This window comes from Poecilia reticulata, chromosome 5 (assembly GCF_904066995.2).
Source record: "Poecilia reticulata chromosome 5, P_reticulata-male-v2, whole genome shotgun sequence".
NCBI classification, from domain to species: domain Eukaryota; kingdom Metazoa; phylum Chordata; class Actinopteri; order Cyprinodontiformes; family Poeciliidae; genus Poecilia; species Poecilia reticulata.
The window spans coordinates 30,207,208-30,232,961 of NC_088834.1; the positions used below are offsets into that span (position 1 = coordinate 30,207,208).

A 25,754-nucleotide genomic window follows, 5' to 3' on the forward strand; every position below is an offset into this window, starting at 1 on the left:
GTTGGGAACTACAGAAGGCAGAAGCGTAATCACATTTATTTTGCGCTATTAAAAAAAAGGAATATTAGGATGGTTTGAGAAATGGCAGCATCCGCATTTTTCTCTAACACCAAACATTTACTGCATACTCTGGAAAAACCATGAAGATTTTTGCTTTCCTGTGAATCGCTGAACTATTATTTAGTTGTGTAAATTACAAAAAAGAACAATCTCACCTCAACTGCATGACATCGATCTTGTTGGTCTGGAATCAAGATGCAGCTTGTCTACTTCTGGGCTTGATTAGTTTGTTGTAACATCACTTTAAAGGCCATTTCCTCTTTAGAAAACTAACAACATGATGTGTTTGGCATCATGTTGTCAGATTAATATCAGATCAACTATTTTGATGTAGTTAATCTGACCCATTACCTGTTTTCTTTTGTCCATCATCTCTTTCTGGTTTTGGTTTTGAAGCAGTTGAGGTCATTTTAACTAAAACACCCGAACATTTTCTGAAAAACTTAATATCTACACACCATACTAAAAAATGTGCTCATACTCAGGTGTGAGTGTCTGCTCAAATGACTGTAGTGTAAAACACTTTGGGGTCTTCTGGACCGATATACAAGTATGGAGCCAATCACCATTTGCCAATTAATGCAAATACCACAATTGTAAAATTCTGTTCTTCAAAGTTAGCAGAATACCTTCAAAGATTTGTGTACATTTATAATGAATCCACAGCTTATGATGGGTCTGTTGGTATTCTCTTACCCAACTATATATGGTAGTAAATTATGTACTATGTGAAAATGTTAGCAAAAACAAACGATCTAGTTAGTGTACACAGTGCCTTTGAGTTTCCTTTTACATGGATTCCCATGAAACGTAATTAGGTGTAATGTGTTATGGATGTACACTCACTTGTAGCAGTGGTCAGTCGGGTCGGAGTGTTTACTGAGCAGGGTTGTTCTCAGGCAGATAAACGAAGCTCCCAATGTTTTCCCCTGGAGAAATAACCCAGCTTTTAAGGGTTCATTAATTTGTTTAATTTAAAGGACATTCCAAGCAGGGCAGAATCTGAAACGCCTCCCTCCGAGACAAGAAAGAGGGGAAACGAGGCCCTTACCTGAGGCAAAGACTCCCACTCTCATTAGGATGATCATAATGATGACAACGTGGGAGGGAACACTCTGTCCTAGTCAAGGTTAGAGATGTGTATCGGGGAAAGGAGGAAAAAAAATAGAAAAACATCTCATCTTTCATCGTCTCAAGTGAACAAGGAGAAAATTAACATTTTTTCCCAGGCAGCAGGGTTGTGCAGCTTGGCTCGTGACACGCCGTGTCTGAGGAAATTTAGGGTGTGCACCAGTGCGTGGCTGCATGTGAGAGTGCATCTGTTAAAAAAAAGTTTCACGGGAGTAATTAGTGCACCATCAGTTAATTACTCCTGTGTATTGATAGTTTGGCAGACACAACCAAAACAATGAGATTTACAGAGAACACACCCACACACGCACAGACTACATGTACATAGACAGCAGATCTGCTTTAATTAGATTAAAACCATTCGAGAAGCCCTACTCTGAATACCCAAGCTCTTATGTAAACATCTTCTGAAAACTATCCTCCTTACATAATAAAAAAAAGATGAATCGGAGCATAAATCAGTGAAGGCTGAGTCGCTTAGTAATATTTTAGACCATAAAAAATATTGTATTGATTGAATTTGCTCTGTTTTTATTTTTCTCTGTCTCCACTTACAATTCCTAGCAAACAAATCTTGAACTTTCTTCCTCATTTTGACACTTTGCAACCACAAATTGCAATTTATTTTTCTGTGATTTAATGTAGCAAACCAACACAAAATTATTTATCAGTAGCAATCTGAAAATTCTTTTCTTTCATATCCCCAAAACATGTACACACTTGCGTTAACAGCGGAGCTAATTTTTAGCTATGCACCTTAACATTTTTACTGTCGTAGAAAACACTTAGTGCAGTTTCCTTCTCCCAAATTAATTACTCCAGATAAATTAGAAAGCTTGGTCATCTATTTACTTGGCCATCCTATAAATTTCAAGTTGAGTGAAGTTTGACATCTTGACTATTGACTGTTGAGATTTCTTCAAGTAGCGAGCTGTTTATATTCGTGCTGTTATTTTGAAGTGGGTGAATACACTATTTCTGTTTCCTCTCCTCATGTTCTCCACTCATGTTGCGGTGAAGCAAATGGCATTTATTCTGTACCCAGAATGACTCGCTGTTCTAAAGTAAACAGTTTAAAATCTTCTGATGTCGACTGTGCATTCTAACCAAAGTTAATTAGTCAAAATCAGCAAGAGACTTGGGAAAACTCAACAACTATAAAACTAAACCCTGGAATGAAAGAATCAAAGAATCATTTCCTGAAGTGCAAACAGTACAAGCAGGAGTGCAATAGCAAATTTGATCCTGTTGAGGGCGGTATGCTATGTTGTCAAATTGTCATTGACGCATGGTGCAATCAATATGGCTGAATTTAGCACTTCATTACTAGCTTTTGGTAAATACCATGTTCATACAGCATGTTAGTGGAGCTAATGTTCATGGATAGTGCTTTAGAGTTATGCAACTAACTTTTAGTTAGCAGTGCCCACTACTTGATGAAAAACAAGACAGACTACACATTTCTATTAACTTTGGACTGTAGATTTTAAAAATGTCCTTCCTCACGTTTCACTCCAAGTCCCTAATAGCAGTGAAAGTAGAACTCCTTCCTGCGGGTCTGTTCCTTCTTTCTCGGCTGTTACATATTTCAGTTTTCTTGGGAAAGTCTCAGAAGACATTCTCACCTACATTTGAAGTTTACTCTCTGCTTGCTGCCTTTTTGAGGTCTCTTAACAGATGTTTTACTGTGTTTAAGTCTGGGCGTTAGCAGCGCTGAAGGACAGGGAGATATTTTCCCTGAAGCTGCCGCAGAACCAGAGTTTTCTTGGATCTGTGTTTCACTGTTCAGCTGGAAGTTGAACATTTGCTCCAGTCTCAGGTGGATTTAATGCTAGGACAGGTTTTGTTTAAGGACCTCCCCTGTATTAGGCTGCAGTCAGTCCATCTGTCCCTCCCTCCCCCAACCCTGAGTTAGTCTTGAAGCAGTCCCTGTCGATTCAACCTTATTTAATTTCAGTGCTTTAATATTAGAACATTGTGCACGTGGGACCATTCAGAGTCTAAAAATAAATAAATAAAAGGTTGACCACAGAGATTTTGTGGGAAGCCTCTGAGACAGTTTTGATTTTGTTGATTGGTTTTGTCCCTTACAACTAGTGTTATTTTTTTTTTATCCTCTGTGAGATATTAAAGCTTCAAATAATTCTTTTTGTCTTCATATCCTATTTGCAGTAGGTGGGTTCTTGGTAACATCTGTAAAATTGAAAGTTATATTAATGACACTTGACTCCTATATAGAATTTCACAACAAAGAACATTAGTACTTTTAGAACTGCTACTGCGACAACAGCACTTCAATAGTTTGAGATGAGATGGGGGGCGTCACCATACCTTCTTTCTTAGTTATTCTGCAGTAGATTTGCTGCTGTGTTTTGGGGTCATTGTCTTTTCTCAGCTGTTGGACAGATGGTCTGAAATTTGTATCAAGAATAATATAGAATGAAGATTTATTGTCACCCATTGAGACCATTCAGCTGTACCAGCAGCCACTGCATGCAAATTCACACTGATAGAAATATAAATATGGAGAACAAGAAAAGAGACTGTACAGTGAGGGCAAATTTATGACGCAAGGAAAAGAAAAAGAGGCACAGTTTTACCTGTGTTTATCAAGAGGCAGTTCTCATAGCACCATTCCATAAAGTCTGGAGTCAACTATCTGTACTCTGAATTGTCTCCAACTGTAATGAGATTGACTATGTGAGAGTCATAATAAAACTTCTGAAGACAGCAGTGTGGGAGTTGGAAGAGAAGTCTGCAATTTAGAGAGTGAAAAGGAAAGGTGTCAGTACAGATCCCTGCGGGACTCCTGTCCTGCCGACCACCCTTTTGGAGACACAGCCATGTGTCCTCACATACTGCCAGCACCCAGTGGGGTAGTCTGGTTGTCATATACACTTTAGCAAACCTTTTGTTCTGCAGAGTATCCACAAACAGATTTAGTTTAGTTCAGTTTAGTCTCATCTGTCCAAATAACTGTTGAAAGTCACTCAGGTACAACTTTGCAAACTTTACATTTCCAGTAAGTCTTTCTCCAGGCAACTCCTCCAAGAAAGCCGTACTTGTTCATTCTTTTTTTTAAACCATACTGTGATGAGCTTTAAAATTCAACATGCTAACTGAGGCCTGTAAATGCAGAGATGGAACTCTTGGGTTTTTGGCACTTAATACAGAAATTAATGTTCTGTATTGGTCAACATTGCACTGATGACCAATGTGAGGAAGAAATGTGACTGTCTGAGAATGTTGTCCACTTGTGAATATAATGTTTAATAATGGATTTCAGGTGGTTTGGAAATGGTGTTGTAACAATTCTCAGATACTCAGAAAAGACTCGCTTCTCTGGTGTTCACTGTGGGAAAATAAACAATGAGGGTTTTTTTTAGAAACAGGGGAATTAGAGTTTTAGAATTTGTTAAAGAGAAGACCGTTCCTATTACAACATGATATCTAAAATCCTGGAATTGAGATTTGGATGTGGAAGACATCAAACGACAATCATATTAATATTAATGGTTGATTAAAATTGTTAATGAAGTTCATTACAGCATCTGTAATGACTTAATCACAATCAATTCCATCTTAATCAAAAACCATACATTAACAAAGCAACATTTTCAATTCAAAAACCCTTTTTACTGCTAAATTATTGTATAGACATAGCTTTACTGATAGGTTTACTCCTTTTAACACAACGTAGACGCAGAAATCCTCTTTTCTAGTGTCCAATTGGATCTTTTTTTTTTTTTTTTTTAAGAAAAATTAATTTCTAGTGGGCCAAGAGATACGGCTTTGTCTATTTGTCTATTGTCATTCGTGGACTTCAGTTGTGTGTCAGATTTACAAGCGTTCCAGAAACACACAAATACAAAGGTTCCGCCTGGAAACCTTATATGTAAAAAAAAATAATAATTACGTTAAAATGTTTAATGCGATTAAACCTGTTTCATTAATTAATCAAAATTAACATCTTAGAGTCCAATTAATGTGCTTATTTTCCTAGAGGTATTGTTTTAAAAGATAATCATCAGTAAAACTATTTAGTTTTTTTTTTCCCCTTAAAAAACTGTTTAAACTTTAAGTTTTCTTCATTTTTATCTTTGGTTTAAGGTAATGCACTCTGAATCATGACAGCACAGAGTCTGCTCAAAATAAGCATTCATATTATTAGAGATTTTATTGGTATAAAGCATTCTGAGCACAAATGGAGCATAATAAGTAGGCTCCATCACCTACAGACTGCAGAATGGGCCGAGAGACCAATGTGATGCAGGGTTATCATCTGTTAATTGCTCTCTCATCGCAATGTGACATCTGCATCGTGACATGATGGTTTATTAAATGCACAATGTACTCAGAGAGCCACCTTGGCAGCTAATTATAATAGGTGTGGAATTTACATACAGCTTCCAGAGTGCTGAGTGATTCTTCTTTACATTAATATGTTGTCACTTGTTCCACTTCATGGTACAGCTAATGTTTTATTTATTCTTTTTTTTATTTATGACGCAGAGAACGCCCGCCACGGTCCTGTCTTCACCCAGGAGCCCAGTGACAGTATTTTCCCCATGAGCTCCGGCGACAAGCTGGTGTTCATTAACTGCAAAGCGAAGGGTAACCCACCTCCACAGTATAGGTATGTACTTTGTTTTAGCTGCAGGTTAATGTGGCTGTCACAATGAAAAGTATTGTTTCATTAGAAAAAGAAAAAAAACTTTTCATTTTATTACTACTATATGTGTTTTGGCCTATTTTTAAAGAATGGTTTCTAGGCACAGTATGAGTGTCAGAATATATGAGTGATAATACAATGATTTTCCAGCACTAACACAAAATATTTACATAAATATTTGGAATTATGACAAACTTATTTTTGTGTAGTTCAAAAAGGCAACAGTTATTTCTATTGCTGCTATTTCTACTGAAATTTTGTAATGTAGACATAAGCGGCTGTCACACTTCATAGGTTTCCATTAGAAATGGAGGAGATGAGCATAAGCATCCATATTTGCATTCATAATGGTCATTTTTAAACAAGTCAGTATCAGTCTAAGTGAAATTTTAATAACTGATATTTCCATGTTTGTGGGAAATATACAGTGTGTGTATATAGTAGCTTTGAATATCTTATCAGACCAAAGAACAATGATAATCCAGATGTTGATATTTTTTCATATGGGTGCATTCCTGTCTGCCAAGTGTGCATTCAAAATGCATTACTTGGCTCTAAATATTAGAAAATGAAGCAGATTTTGAAATGCTCATGTAGTGAATAGTCCATGTATGAATTAAGGATGTAAACATCAGTGCTGAACTGCGTCAGGACAGAATTCGCCATTTTTGCCTTGAAATATCTGAATGTATTTCTACAGATATAGTGGAACAATAAACGTCTGCATAATTCAGTAGCAGCTTTAAAGTAGATAAGTTTTACAGAATAGTACTTTTTGTTTGTAGATTTATGTTTTATTAAACAGATTAAAAAGCTGATGTTGGCTAATTAGTCAGGCTATCTGCTCAATGAGAACCTGCAGTCAGATACTTAAAGGGGAAGTATTATGTAAAATCAGCTTTTGTTGTTTTGCTTTGCATCATGCTATACTGTAATGTTAGTCCCTCGCCAAAAACCTACCTGCAACTCCTCCACTCAGCTCCTTCAGACTTGCCAACTGCAATTAGCAAACACCTGGTCTAATTGCGCATCTGCTGAGCTCATTATAGGAGCTTCTTCTCAGTTCAGCGCTGGTAAAAACGTTGTTAAAAGGATAACCTCTCAAACCTGAACATTTATGAAAGTAAAAGTGAGATTTTAGTTTGCTTAGGACAATATCTGTGTGTGCTTGATTATTGGGCAACTATTAGTGTGCAGAATTATTATACAACTGAATTAAAACTGAAAACTTTCTCATCGCACTTGTTTATTGTCATCTGTTAAAGTGAGAATAATAAACATAGAATTCAAAATTGACAAACATTTCTGACATTTAAAAAATAAATCAGTGACCAATATATCCATCCTTCTTTTCATTAACAATTATAAACCTTCCATTCATGGAATCTGTCAGTTTCTTGATCTGTTGATCAACGTTTTGTGCAGCAGCAACCACAGCGTTCCTGGTAGCTTCACGTCTGATTCTTCTCAAATCTTTGGCAGTTAATTTATGTCTTTTTGTCTAAACATGTTTCTTGCGACCCTGTTGACTATTTGCAGCAAAACATTTGATGGTTCTGTGATCGCTCCACAACACATTAGCAATTTTCAAGTGCTGTATCCTCTGAAAGACTTTTCAGAGTCTCTTAAATCTCTTTTTTTCCCCCATTTTGCCTGAGGAAAAGAAGCTGCCTAATAATTCTGCACACCTTGAAATAGGATGTTGATCTCTTAGGCCCCACCCTCCCTCACCAGCTGATATGTTTATATTTAATAAACATCCAAGTTTATACAACTTGGAGTTGGAAAATATGCATAAAAATTATGATACGATCGAAACTAAAACTTGTCTAATTGTTCACACAGTGTGCAGCATTTTATAGTAGCTTTTAAAGTTACTTGATTATACTATACTATGTCACTATGTGGCTGGAATACACATAATGCTGCCCCTTTAATAGACATGTTGCCCATTGTTTACCAACTCATCCTAAAAACAGTCAATTAATATAAAACAGCATTAGTTTCCACACAAAGATGTTTTTGCAGCAGAAAAAGATGGGAACGCTCTATCAGCCATCTGACCATCAGTCACCCTAATCCTATCAACATCTGGAGACAACTCTGCCATATCTTAACTAAAATCATGTTAGTAGTTTTGAAACTTTTTCAAAATCTGGGTATTTGTGGATGCCATTAACAGACCCCATTCATATTCATGATAAAAACTGATCATCGGTTTTCTAACGTGAAAACCAATGATGTACCGTTGGCACATCTGATTTCACAGGTGGAAAGTGGATGGGAGGGCCATAGACTCCAGCTCGGACCAGAGCTACAGCCTTGTTGAAGGGAACCTGCTGATCAATAATCCTCATTTTATCAATCACGGAGGCGTCTATCAGTGCATCGCCACCAACGCGTTTGGAACCATTGTCAGCAGGGAGGCAAAAGTCCAGTTTGCATGTGAGGATTCTTTCTGAACCAGTTGTTTTTTTCTTTTTTCTTACTATTTTTTCAGGTGGTTGTTAAACGTAATGAGCGTATTGGTAAGAATTATCCTCAAAATACAAAAGTATATGTATAAATAAATAAAAAATGCTCAGCATAGATACCCAGAAGCACAAACACCTCCAATGATGGACTAACATGCTAAAAGCTGAGATGCAACATTTTAGTAATAAAATAATAAGCTTAGCATGATAAATTAGAACAAGCTCTTTAATTTCCATTTGCATAACTAAACATTATTCTCTTTTTTTTCTTGTCTAGTTCTACCAAAAGTCTTTTTTCAAAGGACAATTTTGTTTACAGATACTTCATGATTAATTATATTTGTTGTTTCTGTTGCTTGGTTTATTTATTTTACACTTAAAATGTCTTACACTTCCAGTGTTAAATGTTCTTTAGAATTTAAAGTTTATTGATCTTGAGAATGTGTTCTTGCATTTTTATGCCATTACCATCATATCATTTGAAAATGGCCTCAAAACATCATTTATCGGAATAACTTCTGAGACAATTTATTATCCGGTAGAATTTATCATGACCGGCCTAACTGTTGGGCCTTCTGCCTCCTGCAGAACCAGCAGTTAGCTTGTTACCACAGCTACATTGACTTTGCAAAATGACTGAAACCACGAAGTGAAAGGAAATGATCTGGTGGAACTCAGGTTTTTCGCAATTTTGCAGATTTTCTGTGGATCTCCGAATTATTATCCTCATCTAGAAGTATTTTTCTTTCTGTTCATTACTGCTGTGGTTCTATTGCTGTGCTAGTACCAATACAGAGTAAACAGAGATACAACTAAGGAAAAGTTCTGTGTGGCTCAATAAGTGACAGTAAAGGCAAACCCATGTTATTTACTGACTGCTGTTGGCTTCATAGGAAATAGTCATTTTGCAGTTTCCTGTAAAGCAAAAGTCTAATTTAATAATGTCGATTCTGGTGTGTTTCCAGCAGTCTGTGACACGGATTCATCTGGAACAGAAGCTGGAAGTTCACATTTGATTCTTCATCCTCTGTCAGAAAGGAAAAATCTAATAAACTCTTATCTTGACTTCCAGGAAATTTGCCACTGCTGCTTATTGTTTCTTGAAGGAAGGACAATAATGACGTTTGTGATCCTTCACTTTTTATCTCACGTCAACATCAGATAACATTCAGCATCAAAATGACTATATATATCTATATATCCTCTTAAGGATAAAATACTGTTGTAGCTGAAGGTTTTTCTGATGCAGATTGTGACTTTAGTGTTTTTATATTTTTGACATATTGTATAGTTCACCCCACGGATGTTTTACACTTTTTATAGCTTTTATAAATCAATTACAAAATTTAGCTTTTTTTTGACAAAATAATGTACAAAAAGATACCTATAATGTCAAAATGACAATGAAGTAAAAAATAATAACATAAAATAAGTGTTTGCACAAATATTCACCCCTTCGAGGCGGTACGTTAGGGATTCACCTCTGGCTGCAATCACAGCAGCCAGTTTCTTTATGCTTAAAACCCTTTTGAGCATAAAGAAACATTTTTTCAGTGTACAAGGGATAAACTGCTTAGGAAAATTTGGGTTTTAAATTCAAACACAAATATAAAAGTGGCTGTAGTTCAGTAGTCAGATAACTGCTTAGATTAAAAAAAACTGTTGAATTCTTTTCTCCTTTTTATTCTATTGACGGGGAAAACGTGCATCAAACGGCCCAGTCAAATCAACAATACGTAGGAAAAGCAAAAATGTCAAACTGAGATTTTTGCTGCTTTGTTGATCCAAATCTTTGTTGAATCACCATAGATTTCTTCTCTAAATGGGGAACTCATTGTTTTACTTCCTCACAGTTGTGTGTAATAGGAGATGGAAGGACTTGCCTTCATTTTAGGAGGAGTTTTAATTAGCTGAGCTCTGATTTGACCCACGCTGATATTTGCTTGACCTCTCCAGAGAGCAGTTGGTATTTTTTAGGATTGATATGTCTTCCTGCTATTTATTCTGTCGTGCTGCAGACAGCGGTGTTTAATTAAAGGTGAAAGCCTGACTGCAGTGTCCTTGGCCCGATTCAGGTGTGGGGCAAACTGGTGTTGGTGTTTTCCTGTAGGGGGGGATTCTGTCGAACCACCATTTCTGAATTTCTTCCCTGTATCTGCTGAAGACAAGTGAGAGTTGGTAGTGATCCACAGCTTTCTCTCTGACCTGTCTGCTGGAGAAACACAGCATGGAACACGCTCCGTTAGTTTGTTCACCAACACTCTCCAACAAACCCTTAAAGCCTCAGAGCAACTCCAGTTACACTGTCAAATATTAACAGCAATAATTTTGGTTATTTAGCTAGCAAAATATTTAGTTTACCAGCTAAATATCCAACTCCAAACTAAATATTTAGTTTGAAAGCTAGATATTTTGTTTGAAGCTGAATATATCTGTTAGCAAGATGAGAATTTAGTTAGTGAGCAAAATTGAGTTACCAAACTAAATATTTAGCCAGCTAAATAACCCACATTTTTTAGTCTCACTAAATATTTAGCTTCAGGTTAAATATTTAGCTTCAGGTTAAATATTTGGCTTAATACTTAGCTTTCTAACTAAATATTTAGTTTGTAAAATAAATGTTCAGCTTAACTTAAAATTTAGCTTGATGACTGTGTAACTTTAGAAACATCACCACATGTGGGTGACTTCTGAATGTGAATATGTCCTTTTCATATTTTTATGAGCAAAACAACTTCCATACCATGTATCATTTTCTGTCCACTTCACTCTACTTTGTGTCAGTTATTGGCAGTGACATACTGATGTGCATAACATGAGCAAGCTTGAATATTTTTGCAGGGCACTGAATGCTGAGGGATGCTTTAGCAATAACCTGATGATGTTTTTTGTTTTTTCATCCCCATCAGTTCTGCAGAACTTCAGCCAGAAGCCGAGGAATACAGTGACAGTGAGAGAGGGTCAAGCCGTGGTTCTCCTCTGCGGCCCGCCGCCCCACTATGGAGGTACTGAACTCTCAACTATTACTCTCTTCAATTGTCTTCCAGCTTCACACTGCTGCTTGCCTCAGTGTTCCTCAGTCTGCTGCTTATTGTCCTCCAGCAATAATGTTGGGATTCTGTTTTTTTTGTTTTGTTTTTGTTTTGGAACCCGACCCACTGGCGTTTTGGCGCCGCCGGAGTTCTTGTGGTGTCTAACCTGCCGCTGCGCCTTGCACAGACCCCTCTGCCTTCCTGCATCTGTAGTTCACAGCCTTACACTTCTTAACCTCGAACTCACTTTTCCCGCCCATGTGATCTGTGGACGTCCTGCCATCTAGAAAGCCTCTGCTGCTCCATCTCATCCAGCTGTCATGTATGCTGTGGGTTTTTTGCGAGCAGGTTATCTACTGGGTAGTACCAGCGTCTGGTGGCGGGAGCCTTCATCCCAGTGGCTCAGCTGTGTGTCGGCTCATGCGTCTGGGTGCTGCTGATTAGTGGGCTCTCAAAAGGGTCGGTGCTCCCGCAGCTATTCGGAGCCCAGCGGCGCAATTTCACGCCTCCTCAGCAACCTTCTCTCCCGCTCTTTCCTTTCCTTTCCTTTCCTTTCCTTTCCTTTCCTTTCCTTTTTTTTTTTTTTGAGGTTTTGAACCATTTAAAAAAGCCATTTAATCCAGGATTACAGTAAACATTTTCCTAGCAAACATTTATGAAGCAGATTAGAGATGATCTAGCAGATGAAATGATTAATCAGTTTTTGAAATAATCAATTAACTAGAATAATCACAATCAATAAATAATGGATTAATCGCAATTGATTCTTGAAATAATTGTCAACTACTGTAGTGATTGATTAATTAACTGGAGTATACACTCAAATAAAGGCCTTTTGCTGATAAAAATCAAACATATTTAAAGCAGTAATTCATCCAAAACGGTACAAAAATGATAGATTTTGCATTTAAGATGACATCTTTGTCTGCAAATGATCTTTTAGCCAAAACTCTTCTGAAGTGGCATCGGTTTTAGCTTCACCTGGTTCAGATTTACTTTAGGAATGTCATGTTATTTTATTTTAGGCAAGAAAATGCTAGTATTTAAAAAGGGAATTGAATTATCCGCTCTCTGTTTCCAACCCAGTCCTGCGGCCGTTTGTAATTCCACACATTAGCAGGTTTTTTTTCGCCCTCTGATTCCTTCCTTCCACCCCTTCGCCCTTTGAATACCCCCACCTCTTTAGTTTTCACCCTTAAAGGGATCATAGTCACACACTTGATGGGATTTTCACTGGGTGATAATGCTAGCTTGAGGTGTTTCAGCACCAGAATGTGTTGCCGCGTCGTTTTTGGTGATATCACAGCTGTCTTGACGCACGTCGAAGTGATTCTCGAGGAAATCTACAATGCGCCTTATTAAAGGAGGATTCATGTGAAGCTTATCTGAACAATCAATACCTAAGTGGCCTTAAAGGAGCGGCGCTGAGAGCTGAACTCTGTCGGAGCACGTGGGATTATGTGCCTGGAAGTCCTCTGTTGCTGTGGGACTGCAGCTCTTAAACAGAGCCGGTCTCTGATAGTCCCTAATCATGAAAGGTCTGGCAGTTCATGCCCCGGCTTTCCTTGTAATGATTTCGAATCACACTTTTTTCCCCTCAAGGAAGCGAATGGAACTTTTTAGCAGCTGCCAAGTGAGACGGACTGAAAGCAGAATGCTATTGGTGTGATAAGGGAGGGCTGCAGAAATGGCTAAATATCTTCAACTCTCCCTCCAGACTTAAACTCCCTTCTTCCTCTTCTCTGTTGAAGTATTTGACTGCACACCTCGACTCTAATGTGCTCATCTCTTCTTTCCTTTCTTGACTTCAACATGTGTGATGTTTAGAATAAAAGTGGGAATACTTTTTATCAAAGAATTCACTCAACTTTCTTATATTTCGTCCCAACCTCATAGTTGAATTAATATAATTTTATATTTTCTAGCAGAAAGGAGTGCATTCTTTACAGTAAATTTTTAAAAAAAGCATAAAAATATTTGATACACGGTATCTGATTTCTGATTTTAGACTACGTTTACACAGGACCTCTGCCTGGAACCTGTCAGATTTTTCAGACGTTGATCTGGGAAAATGTTCCACATTTGGCTGGAACCACCAAGGCATGTCTAATCCGCCTGTCACAATTACCAATTAATCAATTAAACATACAATCAATTAAAATGAGCGCAATAATTTCCATTCTGATTATGAATATTTTTGAAAGAGGCATCATGATCCACTTTATTTATGGTTTTGTTTGCAAGTGGTTTTTATTTTCTTTCTATTTATTATTTTTGGTTGTATTTTGTATTTTTATTTTGGATACTTAAAATGTCTCCCAGTTCCAGTGTGTTCTTTACAGAATGGAAGGTTATTGATGTTTGAGAGGGCAAACTTGCATTACTGTTTCATTATCAATATATTACTTGAAATTGGTCTATAAAAACAATGTTATGTATCCCAATAATTACTGGGGCAATTTATTATCCGGCAAAATGAGGTATTGTGACGGGCCTGGCTATAGTTGTCAGGGTGTCTCTGCATGTGGCCACTTTTAACTAAGGTCTGACTCTCCCTGTTCTCTGTAGCTGATGATGTCAGTCTATAAGCCATTGCAAATTGTGAGAAGGGAATAAAAAACTTATTTCAGATTATGGATTGCATTAACAAGTCTTACACTTGTATATGAATAGTTGTTTTGTAACTTTTGGGGCAGAGTGTGTCAGTGTTTTTCAATGGGAGCACAGAACAAAGGAATGCAGGTTGTGAAGGATCAAATCACAGACCGGAGTTTGAACGTCATGGTCACTTTAATGTCCAAAAGCACAGAAGATGTAGAAAATACTGGGACAGGGGAAGGATGACAGAATAATCAAAATACAAACTATAAAACCCAAAACATCCCAGAACCATGAAAAACCTCGAGACAAAATCTGTTTTTCAAGGCCAACAGGCTTGAACCTGTTGGGTGTACAGCTTGTGGGGTGTACAGCAAGCAAAACAATAAAAGGTACATACAATTAAAATATCATAAACGTATAAGTCAAACTGGTCTATGAAGGACTTTGAGATTTACTAGAGAACATTATCAAACATTGAATGAAGCACTTGAATATTTTTACATTTTAACTAGCATTTTTAATAATAATAAAAAAGTACAATTTCAAGGTTAAGTCCAGTGTTCATGTGCTATTAATTCTGTCATTTATTGTCACAGGTCAAATATATTGCATTTTGGTCTTTCTGTGTTATTTTTACCTTATTATGAAATACTTTTTATGCCCTTTAATATCAAGTGTGAAATATATAATCTAATCTTATATGTTATTAAAATCCTGTGGATATTATCTTTACCTAAACAAGCTGAAAGCTGTCTGAGAATATAAATCCACCTCTTTGGCTGCTCACAGTTGGAATAGCAGATATTTGATAGGACTCAGTGGATATTGTCATACTGGCCTGATGGGGCTGCCCTGCCATGTTTTTACCAAGGTGCTGGTTCCCTTTACTTGGTCCAGAGTTTGGCATCTTTGCTATTGAGAACCGATGGCTTCATGGAGACGTGGACTCTGAAGTATTAAATGTTGCCCACTTGCTAACGTTTGTTAATTTTTATGGAGTATTTGGAAGTGTGACTATGACGGACTTTGCGACTTCCTCAATTGTCACTGCTAAAACTACATGCAGGCTACAGTTCTGAAGCAGAAAATTGAAATCATTGTTCACAACTTTTCTTTCTGTTTGCTGATCGGCCCAATAGAAAATTTACTGGTGAAATTCAAGCAAAGCTGAGAAAGCCCAAATTGTGCTTTTTCAAATGCAAGAATTGAAAAATAACTTATCCATCTCGAGATGTTTTTATTTGTTTGATTGATCTCTTTGTCACTTTTAATGTTGTTCTTCTCGTTTTCTACAGAGATCAAGTATTCCTGGGTTTTCAATGGCAACCGCAACTTCCTCCAGCAGGATGCACGCCGTTTCATCTCCCAGCGGACCGGCAACTTGTACGTCGCCAAAGTGGAAACCTTGGATGCCGGGAATTACACATGTGTAGTGAGAAACATGATGACCAACGCCACGGTGTTCAGCTCTCCAACCCCGGTGGTGGTGCGGGGTGATGGTAAGCGCCGACTCTGCGCCATCCGGTTACTCAGCCTGCTGAACTGACACCCGGAGGAGATAAATGGTTTGTCTGGAATGTGATGCTATTTTTCTCTTCAGCGGGGTGTTAACACATCGGAAACATCTCGGAGGGTGGCGGGGTTATGTACTCTGTCTCCACATATTTACATAACCAGACCGCATGCACAGTAAACAGGCTGACACCAATACAAATATCCTCAAAACAGCTCTGGGCTTCTTGCTTCCACCGCAACCTGTATGCAATACAAACTCATCCATCCATTAACATGTTGTGTGTTAACCGCGCCTTAAACAGCTGCAGTGCAAAAACACACAATCTTCCCATGTTTTTTTTTTGTCTGGTTTCTGCTGCAAATAAATGATTACACTAGAAATAAGACAAAACTAACTTACAAATAACTTTTCACCAAAGCATAAAAGCTTGTTTTAAGACAGTAATTCTTGAATAGAATTTTTTTGAAAAGCACTGGTTACATTTTTTTTAATAACATGTCTATATTTTTTTACTTGTTTTGAGAAGTGTATTTTTTGCAGTGGGCAGTGTGTTTTATATATTCATAACTATTTTTTCACATTTTCTTGGAATTGTGTGACAGATCAACACAGTGGTGCTGAACTGTGAAAGTGGGAGGAGTTTGTAAAGGTTTAATTGAACTTTTTCCTAAATCCTGAAATGTGTGCATTTGTATTCAGTCTTTTTAATACCCATAAATAAAATGTAGTACAAACAACTACCTTCTGAATAAGTGAACAAGCTAATAGTGTGAAATTTGGAAAATCTGTCTACTGGATAACAGAAGAATATTTACATTCTTTTTTGATAGAAAGCAGCAAAAATGTTCACATAAATGATAAAAGAGACACAGAAAGCACATGGATGGTTCTATATGAGGGCCCATAAGGGACCGGTTCCCTGTTGAACTGAGCTTGGTCCCTGTTATGACCCCTGTACTTAAGAGACCAAATCAGTTTCTTGAGTTGGTTTTATTTTTTACCTTGATAATTGTAATGGATTAAGAATGAAGGTCCTGCACTTCCTGGGACCCCGGGAAGATTAAGATCAACCACTCCACTAATGTAGCTTCAGCCATATTAGTTTTCATCTGCTAAAGCTCTGGAGCCACAAGTGACTCTGTTGCTCACTTAATATCCTGTTTTGTTGTGCTTTTTTGTTTACTTTTTGTGTTCTCTCATAAACTCTGGTCAAACGTTCTACAGTCTAAGTAAAGCGTAATGAGCAGCTCTACACAATGACGTTCTACTTCATGTTTGTCTTTCTTGTAAGTCAGCAAACACAAATATTTGTCTCTAAGGTTTTAACATTGCAAAATGTGCAAAACTTAAAGGAGTATTCAAACTTTTGTAAGAACTTCAGGGACGTATCATGTTCTGACTTCTGTCCCTCTGGTAGTGGTGATGGGTGAATACGAGCCCAAGATCGAGGTTCAGTTTCCTGACACCCTTTACGTTTCCAAAGGATCGTCAGTGAAGCTGGAATGCTTCGCCCTAGGAAAGTAAGTGTCACACGCACGCACATGCACACGCACGCATACACACCCCCCACACACACACACAACACACACACACACACACGCACACACACGCACACACGCACACACACACAACAGGAGATGGGTTTGAAGGAACAAAAAAAAAACAAACATACACAGTGACTTCAGCTTTTGTGGTCAGCGTGACCTTGCATGTGAGTGTGTGTGTGTTTTCACCTCGCCAGCCCCGTGCCATCCATCTCCTGGAGGAGAGCCGATGGAAACCCACTCCCTGGGAAGATTAAGATCAACCACTCCACCGGAGATCTGGAAATTCCATATTTTCGTCCAGAGGATGCCGGTGTGTACGAGTGTGTTGCTGAGAACAGCAGAGGGAGGAATGTTGCCAGAGGGCAGCTGATATTCCAGAGTAAGAAAGACGGACGTTTTTCACATTTTGTTTGTCACATTCCAGCTTTCTTTTAATCTCTATTTAAAATCCCCACACTTTGTAGGACTAACAGTAACTGGATGTATTTTAACTCACAAAATTCTTAACCGATAGAAAAATTCTATCTGTTAAGAAGTTTATCTGCACAGCCCATTTCGACAGCAAAGCAGTTCAAAGTGCTTTACATCATAAAAGTACAAAAATAAGAAGTCATGAAAACATCACACAAGCACCAATTTAGGAACATTTTGTCAAGTGTCATCAAAATCATCGATACACATCAAATATGTTGGAGAATGTTGATATATTTCAAAATAAACTGGAAGGACTACCTGATGTTTTATTCCTGGATGAAACAGTCTATGACATCTCCTATCAGTTATACTTAAACAAACTACGTAGTTTATGTTCAAACCTAAACATTTAATACAGTGGTTCCCAAACTGTTTCCTCCTGGGCCCCCCCAGTGGTTTCCAAACACTTTCTGGGCCCCCCTGTGGATTACAATAGGGAGAGTTAGACTTTGGTCTTCTGATTGAAACGATGTGTGAGACTGGGGGGCGGGTGTAGTCGAGAGGCTCTTATAGACTCCCTGTTATACTCTTCCACCCCCCACCCCACCCAGCACACACAGCGTTCATCGTTTTTTTTTTTCATCCATCCCGCGTCAAACAGTTTGGGAAACTCTAACTTAATATATAAAAATTAATTCTGTGCTGTTCTTTGACATCTCTCTATTTAGGTTTCTGTTGCCCAAAATTATTTTTATTATTTATCTATTTCTTTGTATTATTATTTGTCCCTTTGGGATTAACAAAGTATTTTTGAATTTGAATTGAATTGAATTTGAATTGTAAAATGTTTCTGTGAAGTACACTATACTTCAGATAGACAGCATCCAGACCACAAGGGTTTTTCATCATCTAGTTGTGGAAAATTATACAACAGTTTAACATTATAAGAATTATAATGGTATAAGAATTAATAAGGGTTTGTATAGTAACTCAGTATAAAACTGTGTTACAAGGTACTGTATAACACAGTTTGTATAATTTATTATAGTGATGTGCAATATTACAAAATCATTGCCTAGATTATTGCTTGGGTAAGATTAAATAGGTGTAATTTTTTTATCATACTTTTTATTGAGCATAGACATCTGTTGAATAGAGGTGTCTCATTTATATGTAATATGATCTCATATTGATTTCTATTTACATATCCAAAATATCATTTTGGATAATCATTCTCTCCCCATAATGTTAATGCTCATAAACTGGAATTTCTCTCATAAAGTATAAAGTACTTGCATTTAAACGTTAAGTTCTGCTTTACACAGAGTGTTGAGCTCCTTGTTCATGCTCTGTCATTATATGCCAACTCTAGCATACCCCTGAGGCAGAGCTGCCAGTGACTACAGTAAAACCTCTGCTGACGTCCCAGCAGTGCCAGCGGCTCTGGCCTGTAATCAGTCAAAGACAACTCCTGTAATTCGTTCCTTTTATTAGATACTATTCTGTGTCTGTTAAGTCATTAAATCCAGTCTATACAGTAGACACTAGGAAAGAAGCCACAGAGTGAAGCTCTATTTTGCACTGGATAAGCATTATCTGGCCCTACGACAGACTGGCGACCTGTCCAGGGTGACCCCGCCTCTCGCCCGGAACGTTAGCTGGAGATGGGCACCAACATCCCTCCCAAGCCCACTAAGGGACAAGGGTGTATAAGAAATGGATGGATGGATGGATGGATGGATGGATGGATGGATGGATGGATGGATGGATGGATGGATGGATGGATGAGCATTATCTGGGGATCCCATGTCATAAATAAGTTTCTCCCTAATGTCTTCTTTCTGTGTGATGCAATTGCACTGGACACCTGAAGCCTGAGATTTTGCTGAAATTTACAAACGTTTCCCAGATACGATGTTAGTGTGTTTTTTTGCGTCGACTCCAGGAATGACACGAGTTGATGTTAAAAGTACTTTTCAGGCTATGGCCACAGCTTGGTGCTGGGCAACATGCCTGCACACACTAATGCCCAAGAACAAACAATGGAAGAAAACTGGAGTACCTTGAGAGAATCAATGCATGTATAGGGAGAACATGTGAATTCTATGTTATGCAATTCCGCCAGATTGTCATCTCCCTTTAGTGTTTGATCTGAGATTTCTCCTATTGATTCTGCTTTCTCCACTTGAATTTCAACCAGACCATTTTTCTGAATGATGATGTTGACTTTCTGAACTATTTTAGAATTGTAGTCTGCCCATGTTGGGTTGTAGTATCAGCAATGGCAGCGGAGGAAGTGAACAAAGTTGTTCAGTCTTGTTTGGCCATTCTTCCAAATATTTAGCAATTATAGTAGGAGTAGGAGGACTGCAGAAGACCTTTTACTGCTGACAAAGATGCAATGGGGTTGTTTGCAGTGCATGCAATTTCACATTTATTTATTTGAATGTTCCAAGTAGTTTAAATATTTGAATACCGATTCAAAATTGCAACTTGGAAGTTTGGAATCAAACATAAATTATCAAAGGCAATCATACATTAATGAAACTCAGTGTCTTAAAAAAAAACTTTGAAGAGATGCACAAATCAGAGGTTTGTGGCCAATCTCTAATCTGTGGTATTTGTAGAATTTTGATCTCCCTATGTTGATTTGGGTCTATTATATTTTTTCATTAAAGCACTGTAATCAATATTCCTCCTTAGCCTTACTGCCCTGTCATTGATAACACAAACTGAGACGACATTCCACTGTGTGAGAACAGTTGTCAGACTGAACTATTATTCTCACTCTCAAACTTCTCACCCAAACAGGATTGACCATTAATTCAGAATATTTCCTATTCTGAATATTCCTCCTTATTTGGTGGTGGAAAATTAAGACTCACAGATTTCAAATGGGATTAAAATGAGGAAACAAAGTACAATTAATTAAATTAACTGTAATGCAGAACTACAACTTATATACTATTGTTAGAAAAAGACTTGCTCACATGCTGTACTTGTTTAACGCAAATCCATAAAAACATAAAAAAGTCAGACTATACAGAGGAAACTGACCCATATAATTATCACAGCTTTTGTTTTCCAGAGGAAGATTAACTAGTAAGAGCAATTTTTTTTCTACATTACGTTAGTTATTTTAGATCAACAGTCATTAAGTCAAGATTATGATTGAGTCAATCATCAAGTGTGTGTGAACATTTGCTCTGAAACTCTGTTTTTATCATATTCTCATTGTATTTTAATTACTGTAATCATTGTCTCTTAATTCTTGCCGTGCTCATGCCCCAAGCCCCAGAGACTGTGGCTGAAAATTAGCCTATTTGGCTAAGCTGGTATATTTACACAAATGTTTTTTTAATGTGTGCTGTCTTTATATGTTATATTTTAAACAAATTAACCATTTTTGAAGCAGAACAAATGTAACAGACTGAACATTTCTCATGCTTTTCTTATAATTGTTCCAGCATTAACTGCATAATAATTTTTTGCAACGATTTGTTTTCTGTTTACAACAGTAAAATAATTTCTGTGATTCATCCTGCTTCTCTCCCTCTCACCCACCATCAATATGTTATTTTCAAAACATTATTGTTTATCACAATATCTGATAGGACAATGTATTGTTAGTCAAATTTGTTATCGTGACAGGTCTCGTCTCATCCATCTGTTTTCTTCTCAGATGTTGAACATCTTCAGTGGACCCAGATCCTGAAAGATGCACATATGGCCATTGATGCCAACCTGCAGTGGGAATGTAAAGCCATTGGTAAACCTAAACCTAAATATAGATGGTTAAAGAATGGTCAACCGCTGACAGCAAAGGTAAGACACAAAGCAGAAAGTAATGGCTTCTTCTAATAAAAAGATTGTTTCGCTTGTCAGTAATGCTGAAAACAATGCAAAATTCTGGTGTGCTTTTTTTCAGGAGAGAGTTCACGTTGAAGCTGGTAGACTGACCATATCCACAATCCGTTTGTCAGACTCAGGGATGTATCAGTGTGTGGCAGAGAATGAATATGGATCACTGTATGCCAGCGCAGAGCTCAAGGTTGTAGGTAGGTTTCATTCACTGTGATCAACTAGCGTTGATAATAAAATGTCAAAAATAGAATAAATAAGCTCTTCACAGTGGCCTGGCCTTTGCTTCCAAAAATAAAAAAAATAAAAAAAATTATATATATATATATATATATATATATATATATATATATATATATATATATATATATATATATATATATATATATATATATATATATATATATAATATAATAAATTCAAACAAACAGCCAATCTGGTGGTAAAATGAAATGTCTATAATTGCCAGTGACACACTTGACATTTTGGCTGACTTTTGGTCGTTGTCCCTCTACAAAACGAGACAAATGGCTTCAACACGGGTCTCTTCCTTAGCTTCGCCGCCTGACTTTACCCAGCGGCCAGTGAAAAAATCCACTGTGATCCATAGAGGAGGAGAGGTGGTTTTAGAGTGCCGGCCCAACGCGTCCCCCAGGGCCACCATCTCCTGGTGGAGAGGGGGCGAACTCCTGAGGACCGGCAAGAGGTAGGTTAACATCAGCGCCGCAGCACCAAACACTGACATGTTTTATCATTTAGACCTATTTTTATATAGATCTATCCACAAGGGCGGTCTATCAATATCAAAAGGGAAAAAACACTTATGGACGTTTCCCTCTACTTTGACATGCAGTGAGTGTTGATTTTAAGGTGTTTTCACACCTGATAGTCCGGGACCAATGTTGTATAATTTGTTACATTTTCAGTCGGTGCGGTTCACTTTCACACTGCACTGCGTGAAGCAACCAAACCTTTTGAAAAACCTGAACCCCTCCTCTCCTGTGGTGGCGCTGCACCAAGAACCACTAAAGAAAATGACACAGAAATCTCCAAAGACAATATGAGCACAACTTCCTTGCTTTTATGATGAATACCGTAGTTAGATGGAAGCAAACACCATGTGCAAAAACAACGTCCTGATTTTTCTGCTAACATTAACATGAATCTAATTTCATGAATCTATCAGCGTGTCAGAGTTGGGCTTGTTCATTACGGCCATTAAATATGATGATGGTGCAACAAAGAAAGATGCCACAGAATTAATCAAAGTCAAACTGTTTGATTTAGCAAAGAAAAAAAGACTGCCTTTTTCCTTCTGATAACTCACTGAGTAATATCAAGAGCCCTGGAATCAGCAGAAATCAGTCCTTATCATGAGCAAGTGAGAAGCTTGAAATAAAAAATCAGTCTGAAGTTTTCCAATAACCATTTTCACCTTCAAATATGCAAATTGAAAAACACCTTTTGCCTTCAGTAAAAACCATCATGAAGAAAAAGTTACCCAGTTGTCCTCAAAAATCTGAACAATAATGCTTCAAAAAATGTATGAACTGGAGAGAAAAACAAAAGATAAAGACTGTCACTTAAAACTATTGTGTGAGAGGTGGAGTTTCAGAAGATCTGGAGATTTTATAGAGGCAGAGGCCCTATTTCAAGGCATTAAACTACAAAGTTGCATATTTTCTTACATAATTACGGAATTTATTTTAAGTTGTATTTGATAAATAGAGCATTTTTATAAGACTGTTGGAAAAAGCAGGGCTGAGTCTGAAAAAGTTTGAGAAGCTCTGTTCTGTGGTATACTAAAGAACATTTTCTGAGATTTGTCAGTCTATTTAAAGTCAACTTTTACAGCATTGCCCTTTGGGCTTTGCTTTGAATTGATGAAAATGATCTTTGGGGCCCAATTCTCAATGATGGTGAGCCATTCTTGCCTCATTCGAGTCAGACACAGAAACTGACCACATATTGGGTCAACGGGTTTCCTGACTGAGTCCACAGTTTGTTTTATTCATGCTGGACAACGACACAAATCATTGTGCAGAGGTTGTGGGATGATCATGGTCTTGGATGATTCTTTAATACTCTCCTTGAGTGAGACTCATCCAACTCATTAATCTAAAACAATCTGAATACTCATGAAGAAACAGTATGAAAACAAAAATTGGTTTCAGACAAAACCTTTGGTTATTACTGTATTCAAGACTTCACATTGTCCCACTAATCAGCATAAAGTTGGCAGAGTGAGAGTTGTGTTGATTAGAAATGTTACTGCTATTAAAGCACTAAGAAGACCTGCCCATCAATAGCCAAAGACCATTCAAAATGAAAGAAAACAAGGGCAAAAGGTTAGAACTCTTGGTTCCACACTGGAGCATTTTATTTGCAGAATCCCATCCTACAACCTCAGTGTTAGGAATGATATTAAAGTCAGATAGTTACACCACTAGGCCCATTAGAGCCTTCTTTTGAACAGCTCGATATTGGCTGGAGCAGCTTCTGAAGAATTCATGCTAAAAAAAGTAATTTAAGCAGACTGATGAAAACCAGTCTTAGCTCTTACAAACTTATTTGAAAAGTGATTTTCATTCACCTTGCAGCCATTAGGAGTCCTCAAAAATCAAATCCTTAGCAAACTGCCCATTTTTTTTACCCAGAATGTAACCAAAGTAGCCCTTGTCTGATTCTTAAGTTATTTCTCCTAAGGTTCCCTGGAACACAGCGCTAGTTCCTATAGCTTATTGATAAATCTTCCTAGTATAGACATTATAGCCTGAAGTAGAGCCTGACTCTGAGAAGCAGTCAATTGTTTTTGTGTGTGTGACAAAGATCGTACCTGCTTCAATTTAACACAGAATTTTACAAGATAAGCAACAGTTTTTGTTTTTGCAACAGTTTTGCATTGGCAATCGACTTTGTATTCACCAGAATCACAACACAGGTTGCATTTAATGCATGCAGAAGCAAGGCCGCCCAACAAGAACAAAACCCGCAAGATATTTACACCTAGTTTTGCTCTAGATCAGTGTTTCTCAACCTTTTTTGGGCCTGCGCCCCCCCAGCCTTTATCCAGGTCCCTCACCTCCCCTCACCAAAGAATTTGCAGGCTACTTTGCACTGACTATTATTTTATTATTAATATTACTATCACTATTGTAGATGTTTTGATTTTTATGATTGTTTCTGTATTTATCATCAAAAATAATTTCCCAGAAAACAAAAAAGCCATGTGAATAGAAATTATTTTCACAGTTGTTTACGAAAAATGCAATGAACAATCAATTTAAAATTGGTAGGCCTAACAGCAGCAAATCAGAGTGGAAAAAATATTGTTCTTTGCCATTTTCTAGTTGTTAAATATTACACAAAATGACCAGATAAAAGATGTACAACATGCCAGTTTAAACTTTTATCTATTTGCAAACGACTGAGCTCTGCAACATTAAAACATGGATAGAACTGTAACTACATTAATCATAACTCTTCTTCTCTTCAGTGTTTCTGTTGGTTTCTGGTGGTGCAGCTCTGTGCTCCCGACAACAATAATAATCTCAGTAATTATTGTTTCAACAAGGTGTTGCGCAATTCTGTGCGTTTCGGTTCCATTATCAAAATAACGAGCAGAGCAGGAGTTTAAAATTAACTAATAAACCACCGCTGTGTCCATGAGAGGTTTATTAATGATTGCAAAATTAATATCAACCCTGCAAACCTAATATCGTAACGGACTGAATGTTATATTTTTAACGTAATCTCGGGTTGGCTTGTGGAGCGCAGGAGGTTGCCATGGCAACGGGTGTGCTTAAATGGCAGAGAGAGAGACGGAGAGTAAAAAGGTGCGAGTGGTTTCGAGTTGATCACCTGTTCAGGTTGTTTACCTTTGATGTGGCTCATTACAGCCGCTGTAGTTTCTGAACTTTCAATAAACGACAAACTTGGACTAATTACCTCGTTCTTTTTGAGAATACATAATTTACAACAAACATCAAACTCGGTAAATATTTTTCATTAAGTATTTAACAAACAAATGGCTTCTTCCACGATAATTATGTGAAATTAAATTAATTGTCTAATATAAAAAATAGTTTGGTGATGTCGGGCTCAGAGTCTGAGAGGCTTGTCCTTCATCAAACTTTTTTTTTTGCCTCTTATTTACTGGAAATATTGATGTTGATGAGATTTTCTCCAAAATAATAACCTTTTTCAACCTTTATAGCTCCCCTGTTGAAAATGAGGCTCTAACATTCACAAATGACATTGAAATAAAATCCACTCCAACATCTGGTTTGAGGTGATTCCTCTGGAAATATCCCAACTTCAGAAGATGAGCTTTAATCTAACAGAGCTCTGTGGTTCCTCCTGTCAGTAAGAGATTCAGGGTGAGGAGGCGCCATGTTAGGAAGACGAAGTGGAAGCTGCAGGATCTTCAGAACAAACAGGTCATGA

The 25,754-nt window shown here is 37.5% G+C and overlaps 1 protein-coding gene across 4 annotated transcripts in view; it reads left to right on the forward strand.

The window, feature by feature from the left end:
• cntn6 (contactin 6) overlaps positions 1-25,754 on the forward strand; it is a 175,548-nt gene that overhangs the window by 98,397 nt on the left and 51,397 nt on the right. For all 4 annotated transcript variants that reach the window (XR_001776630.2, XM_081607452.1, XM_017304949.2 and 1 more), the window contains 9 exons: positions 5,704-5,827; positions 8,133-8,308; positions 11,247-11,342; positions 15,266-15,469; positions 16,904-17,006; positions 17,228-17,412; positions 21,130-21,272; positions 21,376-21,505; positions 21,864-22,014. Coding sequence is in view for 3 of the 4 variants with exons in the window: in XM_081607452.1 (XP_081463578.1) it covers positions 5,704-5,827; positions 8,133-8,308; positions 11,247-11,342; positions 15,266-15,469; positions 16,904-17,006; positions 17,228-17,412; positions 21,130-21,272; positions 21,376-21,505; positions 21,864-22,014 (1,312 nt within the window). In the remaining variant the exon portion in view is untranslated. The remainder of the gene's footprint in view (positions 1-5,703; positions 5,828-8,132; positions 8,309-11,246; positions 11,343-15,265; positions 15,470-16,903; positions 17,007-17,227; positions 17,413-21,129; positions 21,273-21,375; positions 21,506-21,863; positions 22,015-25,754) is intronic.